At 40.6% G+C, this 8,520-nt stretch overlaps 1 protein-coding gene across 8 annotated transcripts in view; it reads right to left on the bottom strand.

Annotated features, from left to right (window-relative positions):
* The window catches only part of myo18ab (myosin XVIIIAb), a 149,644-nt gene that overhangs the window by 27,358 nt on the left and 113,766 nt on the right, over positions 1-8,520 (bottom strand). For all 8 annotated transcript variants that reach the window (XM_037546886.1, XM_037546884.1, XM_037546883.1 and 5 more), the window contains 6 exons: positions 5,681-5,804; positions 4,246-4,446; positions 3,898-4,008; positions 2,088-2,192; positions 1,716-1,862; positions 1,296-1,409 (listed from right to left, as the gene is read on the bottom strand). In XM_037546886.1, the coding sequence (XP_037402783.1) occupies positions 1,296-1,409; positions 1,716-1,862; positions 2,088-2,192; positions 3,898-4,008; positions 4,246-4,446; positions 5,681-5,804 (802 nt within the window). The remainder of the gene's footprint in view (positions 1-1,295; positions 1,410-1,715; positions 1,863-2,087; positions 2,193-3,897; positions 4,009-4,245; positions 4,447-5,680; positions 5,805-8,520) is intronic.

An 8,520-nucleotide genomic window follows, 5' to 3' on the forward strand; every position in this document is an offset into this window, starting at 1 on the left:
ACTGTTGGGGAATTATTTTGTTCAACCACTATGCAAAAGTCACGTCCAAATATTGTGTTTCTTTTTAGGTATTTTTAAAATTTAAAAAAATCTGTTGCTTACCATAGCAAGGTCAAAGGTTAGTGTGTTTTTAATCTCCTTCAGAGACCCAACATAAATTATAAATTGAGGCTATTCTAAACACCCATCATTTGCGCTCTAATAATGCATGGTGCTTGGACTCCGATGATCGCCACCTGTGATACAGTTAATTTTTTATCTATATGATGCTGCTATGTTGTTTGAGGAAGAGCAGATATTCTCTCCGAGAAATCATAAAAACTCTTCAAATCTACATAATTCAGGTAAATTACATATTCAGTATTCAAACTGGCAAATTTTGCCAAAAGGCAGCTTGTTTGCAAATAAGATGACTGTCAGATGTCCACTGAATTGCTAGATATGGCTGTCAGTTCTCAAATCTAAAACTCCAAGACTGACATAGAAGCATTAAACCAATCAAAGCAAGCTGTTTTAGCTAACCGCCACTGCTACACCTGAATGGATGTCAGTTTTTAGCCCAATTTCAGTCCTAGACTAGCAGGCACTTCAGCCTTCAGCCTTAGAATCAGTCATGGTTTCCACATGGCATCTCCTGGGAACAAGACAATAAGTAGTTGCATCCAGAAAGCAGTAAAGAATACTACACAAACACCATAGCGTAACAGTCTGGTGGTACCACGGTCGAAGATGCATTTTTACAGACGAAACGGCTCAATTCAACATCCTGTCAGACAGCTTCTCGCTCCAGAGGAGCCGTAAAGAGAAAGCAGCATAATAAAGACAGGGGCCGAAACAGCGTGTGCAAAATAGGACCATCCGTCTCTCTTCCAATATCTGTTTCCAACCTGCTGCTGTGTGAACTCAATTATATCCTTCCATTCAGGCTGATGCAGAACCGGCCCATGACAGCGTTATTAAAGCATAATGTATTTCAGGGTGATACGTCTTGTTCAAATTAGAGAAGGAATCGGAAACATGCCATTATGGGTGGAAATCATTTCCCTGCGGTAAATAATTGAACTGACATCCTGACTGCCACTGAAGGTGAATGAGGAAGTGTTCGCTCTGCGCATGTGATTGTGTGTTTTTTTGCCTCTGTGGCTTCTACACGGTAGACAGATGGATGTTTCTCAGTTCCTCTGAGATGTTGAATATTTCTTTGTCTCTTTTGTGAATATGATGTTCTCTAAAAGGCTGCTTGGCTGGTTATGGATACAGAACACAGAACAGTAACAGATTAAGTGCATACTTACCGCCTGCTTGGCTTTGGAGATGTCGTCCATCTGAACATGAAGATCCTCAATCTCCACCTCCATGGACTTACGGGCTTTGACTGCAGCAGCACAGGTGAATTCTGACTCCTCCAGCTAAAACACAGACACAAGATATTCAGTCAGTCTAGGGACTTGTTTTGGATTCGAAAAAGCTGATCTTGACTTCAGCCCTACTTAGCAGTCAGTTTCAGTACCCATGAGCCACTAGGCAAGCTTATTCTAAAATCTAGACTTCTTGCAAAGCTTTTCTAAAGCTCTTTTTAATTAAACAAGCTGGTCAACATTGTGAAAATACAATACCCACAAAACACTTAATGTGACGAAATTTAGTATTATAACAATACTATATCTTATTGCCCAACCCTACCGTCTGCTGATAGCTAACTAAGCTGCTTATACCTGGTTTTTCAGCTGGGCGATCTCTCTCTTGCTGGGAGCGTTGTTTTTCAGGTGGTCCAGCATGATCTGGGCATCGGCCAGCAGGGCTTTGGTGCGCTTCAGGTCCTTCCTCAGGCGCTTCTCTGTCTCCACATCTCTGTGACTCACCTGGAAGACAGCATCCAGAAATGGCCAGCACACTGTCAATATCTGTTAACATGGCTCTCTCAGGGTATACACCCACTCATACAAACATACAGAAGAAGGCCAGTGCATGCTGAAGTGTAGTGAAGCTATGGAAAAGCATAGTGCCAAGAGTGAGGAAGAGACAGACAGAGAGAAAGAGAAAGAGAGACAAAGACAGAGCAAGCACATGTGAGTGCTGTTATGTACCTGGTCTTGAGCGGTCAGCAGCTTGGCCTCCAGCTCTCTCCTTTCTCTAAGGACCTTCTGTTTGTCTTCATATTCCTCCTCCAACTGCACCTCCATCTGCTTCAGCTATAGATACACATATACATACACACATATTGCAAAATGCAAAGGACAACAATAGCAGTTACAAATGAGGTAGACAATATCAATAGCAGAACATTTGATGGCACATTCTACATTCTGGTTTGTTATTGGTTGTCGCTGACTTTTGGTTTGAAGACAGCAATGGCTAATGGTTTATATTGTTTTCATGTTGAAAAAACAAAGAGAAGTCATGGTTAAGAAGCTAGCCTAAAAGAAATCACTGCTATAAGGATACAAATTCTTTTCAAATTTTGTGCATGGCAATATGCAAAAAGGCACAGTTACAACTTAATGATTGAACGTCAATCTTGAAAAAACCCTTTTCCTCTTCTGCGTGGCTGCATGTGGATTATTTTATATCTAATCTAGCCAGAAATATGGCCATTTTGACCTGAAGTTAAATCCATGAAGGATGGTCTCTGACTTTTACACAGTACTCTATTGTGTATCAGTCTTTTCTTCAGGTGTTTCCATTATTTTGTTATGTATATGTGTATAATTATGGCCCCCTGTTTATTTAAATAAGACAGTCATATTACAAGACTTAGTTTAAATCCAAAAATACTGTAAATATATCTCCTGCTGGAGCTTCACCCCCATGCAGTGTGTTGCTCAGCATTCAATGCTATCTCTCAGAGACAGCACTGCTAGGAGGGTAATTATGGGATGCCCTGTACTGTGCTTGATTGGTTAAGTGGGGAGGAGGGTGAGGTCAATCACGCATGAGTGAAACCAAACCTCAGCTCCACAAATTATACATCAAAAATAAAATGTCAATGAGTTCAGCTCCACTGGCAGCCCCACACCCTGCCTCGCCACAAACGCACCCGCTGTGTACCCGCTATTAGCATGAGAAGTTGAAGCATGTGTTTATTATTCATCACGTTACTGACTGTGACTTGTTTACTCATGTTGCACGAGAGCACTAGAAGGCTGAAATAAATGGACCCTTATCTGAACACAAGCTTCAGCACTTCAAATGATTTTGGCTGAATGATTCGGGCCAGCTGGAGTTTTTTGAGCTGTGGTGATGGTATAGCTTTTTCCACTGATCTGAATCCCGGCTTATTGCTGATGGTGGGATTTAGCTAGGGCTGCATGATTGATCGTACTAAAATCGCAGTCTCAAATTGTTTCTCCATGCAACCTGAATCAAGAACAGTGTTGATTCTGCATAAAACCAAAACATTAAACACTCTAAACACTGTGCCATGTGACCTGAAGCATGCTCTGATATGCATGCATTTGTGAGATGCTGCTATCCCAAGCCAGGTCAATGAATGGCTTTGTATTTAACAATGTTTTGAGGTAGACGTAGAACAACAAAACAGCTGTTTTTAAGCGGTCTTCAAGGTTTTACAAAAAGGATCTTGTAATAGTTTTGTTTGAATATTATTTGTGAATCATTTTATAATGAAATTTATCAGTACTTTGTTTAAATATTTTTTGCAACAACTCCATATTATAGCTATTAAGAGACAAAATACGAACATTCATTGAAATCTCTGCAATGTAAGAACTTAATGCAAAATGTAAAAATTCATATCATTCCTCAGAAAATTGGTGCATCACCAAATTATAAGAGAGAAAAATCATGTTACCAATTTAATCATGAATCATGCAGCACTAGATCTGTGAAGAGAAGGCTGGCCCTGGGTCGGTTTAAGGCAAAAACATGGAATCTTACCTTCTTACTGCAGGACTGTCTGATCTCCTCCACTTCTTCATCTTTGCTCTCGATCTCTTTGGAGTGCATCTGTCTGAGCCTCTCCATCTCCATCTCCAGACGCAGCTTAGCCTGCAGGGGCCAAATATTAGCATCACATTGCACACCAAACCATATTTATGTCAAAAAACATGTATCTTATAAAACAGCAGTTGAATTTGCATGTTGTGGCAATTATGCATGGACCATTTGAATTATTCAGAGAAGCAATAAATTAAACATAAGCCACATGCATGGACTGCATATATGTGTGACTGCTATGCAAATGAAACTACTCCTTCACTGATGCAGCTGGATATGTTTATGCACCTGCTCCAACATTTGAATGGTGCCTGCTTGCTCGTCCAGCTCCTCCTCCTGATCTTTGACCTTTGCTTCCAGGTCACGGAGCTGCTTTTTAACCTTGGCCAGTGAAGCTTCGTCCTTTGACTCCTGTGAGTTTAGGTCCTGTAGCTCTGCCTCCATCTGCTCTAACTTCAGATTGATCGCACACATCTCCAGATCTTTATCCTGAGTACAAAGAAAGAGAGAGAAAAAAAAAAACAGCTTATTACAGCACATACATATAAACTTAGATTTCAGTTCATAAGGTACATTAACCATGTACTTCTATTCAATGGCCATTTTAATAGTTCTATCGGTGATAAAGGTGCACTTTGTAGGTATACAAATACTGACTGTAGTCCTCTGTTGCTATGCATAATCAGCCACCTTCTACTTTATTTCATTCACTTTAATACAGTGTCAATACTGTTCTCTAACAACAGCCTGTTGTCATAGGGTTGAATTTCTACAAGGCTGAATTTAGATTCTTACTGGGGAGCTTTTTGTTTGAATTTTCCTCTAAATAATTTTCATCCTTAAATAGAGCAGCAGTTACATTCTGGTACCTATAATGGTGCCTGAACATAAATGCTCCACTATGTAAGGTGGAACACAATCAGCCACCTTCTACTTTATTTCATTCACTTTATTACAGCATTTGCATTAGTCATCCTCTACCACTCCATCAGCGATCAAGACTACCTTTGGATGGATGTGTTGATTGATGGAATAGTTTCAACCCATCTGCAGTAACAATGCTTTGTTTGTTACACTCATACCAGCACAACACACACAAACATGTCACTGCTGTGCTGAGAATTGTCCATCCAAATAAACCAGTTTGAGGTGGTCCTATGATAGCATTTTCCATTGACGGATGGATTAGAGGGTGGCTGATAATTTTGCAGCAATAGATGCAAAAAAAAATGCACCAATTTGGTAGGTGTTCCTAACCCTAAACCTAGATACAAGATACGGACATACACAAAGGTTTGGGTTAATTGAAAATAACACATTTTCTACAAAGAACACACTTCTGCACATTTTAATACACAATTACTGCTTATTTGTGAAAAATGTTGTAACATTTGTTTAAGGGAAAAAAAGCAATGTAGTATGCAAAAGTTATGGCACCATTAGTGTTGTAATGTAAAATCTCACAAAATTGGCTTAATTTAAGTTCACGTAGAGAATTCATTAACTTATTTTAACTTAGAAAATCAACACAACATGTATATTGACCAGACGTGTTCCAACATTTGTATATAACTGCATATGTACCTACTAAAAAAAAAAAAAAAAGTTTACTAGGCACACAGGTAGGCAGCACATTTTAAGTAATACTGTAAATAATTCACTGTATCTCAGAAAGCAGTGAAGGAAAAAACATCTGAGACAAATTAAGTGAAAGGCTGCTGACCTCCAGCTGTTGTCGGAGGCTGAACACTTCTCCAGTCAGCATGTCTTTCTCTCGGCTCAGCTTCTCACGCTGACTCCTCTCCCTCTGCACCTCCTCCTGAGCCTGACTCTGCTCAGAGTCAAACCTGCGAACACAAACACAAAAAGCTAAAATGATTCCTGTTCCCACAAAGAAAACCCCTTTCATCTCATTTGTCTACATCTTTGGGGAAACATCCAAACACAAACATCTACTAACAATCATTTACAGGCTGCCAATAAAGGTCTGAGTTTAGAAAAATAGCACTCAAAAGCAATAATCATATACTTAAATAAGAAAAACAACAATGGACACATACCTGCCTTTTCTAAAGTAGCCTAGCATGGCAGAGCAAAATTAGGAAACCCTGCAAGTTAGCAAATTCCTGCAGGACTTTGTGACGTATGTGTCAGGAGGGGTATTAGAGAGAGTGGTTCTGATTGGTTTAACTGTGAGTGAGCAGTCGAAGTTGGGGGTGGTGAGGCCTTAGGGGCACAATTTCTTCTTCCTTTTCTTCTTTTCACTCACCCTTTTTCCACTGTTCACACACTGCAAGGCCCTGTAAAGATCCCATAAACGGGTCTTATGCAATTCCCAGCGCTAATACTGCTACAGAGTAGAAAGGGGGGGATTTTCCTCTTTTCCCCCCAGCATGCTCCACTTTTCTTTGGCCATTAGTTCACTCTATGCACTGGCTAAGCTGAGGCTGGTCTCAGGCTATGTTACGGTCATTACTGTAAGCAGCATGGCTGGACACTGTACCATTTGTTAATCATAATGGCAAAACTGAAGTTTACAATACTGGTATCACAGAAGGCCAGAATACACTATATTACCAAAAGTATTCACTCGTGTGCGATCACGCGCATATGAAATTGAGTGAAATGCCATTCTTAATCCATAGGGTTTAATATGATGGCCCACCCATTGCAGCTATAATAGCTTCAACTCTTCTAGGAAGGCTTTCCACAAGGGTTAGGAGTCTGTTTATGGGAATTTTTTACCATTCTTCCAGAAGTGCATTTGTGAGGTCAGACAATGTTGGACAAAAAGGCCTAGCTCGCAGTCTCCGCTCTAAGTCATCCCAAAGGTGTTCTATTGGGTAGGGGTCAGTACTCTCTCTTCCTCACCAAACTCGCTCATCAATGTCTTTATGGACCTTGCTTTGTACACTGGTGTACAGTCATGTTGGAACAGGAAGGGGCCATCTCCAAACTGTTCCCACAAAGTTGGAAGAATGAAATTGTCCAAAATTTCTTGGTTTGCTGAAGCATTAAGGGTTCCTTTCACTGGAACTAAGGGGCTGAGCCCAACTCCTGAAAAACAACCCCACACCATAATCCCCCCTCCACCAAACTTTATACTTGGCCCAGTGCAATCAGGCAATTACTGTTCTCCTGGCAACCACCAAACCCAGAGTCAGGAGAAGCTTGATTCATCACTCCAGAGAACACATCTCCACTGCTCTAGAGTCCAGTGGCGCCGCTTTACACCACTGCATTTGACACTTTGCACTGCGCTTGGTGATGTAAGGCTAGGATGCAGCTGCTCGGCCATAGAAACTCTTTCCATGAAGCTCTCCACACACTGTTCTTGACCTAATCTGAAAGCCACATGAAGTTTGGAGGTCTGTAGTGATTGACTCTGCAGAAAGTCAGTGACCTCTGCTCACTATGTGCCTCAGCATCTGCTGACCCCAAGCTGTCATTTTACGTGGCCTACCAATTCATGGCTGAGTTGCTGTCGTTCCCATTCACTTCTTTGTTATAATACCACTGACAGGTGTCTGGTATTTAGTAGCGAGGAAACTGGACTTTCGCGACTGGACTGGTTGCACATGTAGCATCCTATCACGGTACCATGCTGGAATTCACTGAGCTCCTGAGAGCGACCCATTCTTTCACAAAGGTTTGTAGAAGCAGTCTGCAGGCCTGGGTGCTTGGTTTTATACACCTGTGGCCATGGAAGTGAATGGAACACTTGAATTCAATTATTTGGATGGGTGACTGAAAACTTTTGGAAATATAGTGTATGCAAGTCCTCTAACCAAGCACAAAAAGATTTATTTTATGCTAAGAGCAAAGTGACCAACTTCAGACATTCCATGTGAGTGGATGTTCTGATAATCAAGGGTTCACACTTATGTTCTCAAAAAGGGCCAATATGATGACATTTCCAAACAGAACATATTTGCATTTGTTTCATAAAAGCATAGGATGTAAATATTGTTTCAATAGGTACTGTCCACATGGTCCATATAAGTTTTACATTTTTTTTGATGTTATGAAAACCACTGCATTTACATGCATCCATTTATTCAACTTACTGAAGTTTTTCTCCCTCAAACTGAAGTCTTAAGAAGTATTATAGCCCAGGTCTTTTGAATGGGGCACCATACAGAGCAGTCCATCAGAACAGAGGTAATTTACATACATTAGCGACAAATGCACTGTTTATTTTTCTTTATTAAACACAATTCACTATTTCTATTTTTGGCAAAGAGAGGTTGGAAAATGGCCAAGTTATGAATAATGATGGCCATTTCTGGTACATAAACCAAAACAAATGTAAAGTGGACCTTGGGGGAAACAAATAAATAAAGAAAATAATGTAGGAAAGCCACTTTAGTATATTGTGAGCCATATTGGAATCCCCCGCCTGCACCTCTGGGTTACTCAAGAGTCTAGAGAAGCTTATCTACCAGCCCAGCACGCATGAACTCGTACTGTGTTTCACTCACTGCTTATGCCTACTGTTAGTAATAATAACACCCATCAGAGGAAAGCAGTGAAAGAAGTCAAACACCACCTGGATGATGAGAC

Source organism: Pygocentrus nattereri, chromosome 17, assembly GCF_015220715.1.
Source record: "Pygocentrus nattereri isolate fPygNat1 chromosome 17, fPygNat1.pri, whole genome shotgun sequence".
Taxonomy (NCBI): domain Eukaryota; kingdom Metazoa; phylum Chordata; class Actinopteri; order Characiformes; family Serrasalmidae; genus Pygocentrus; species Pygocentrus nattereri.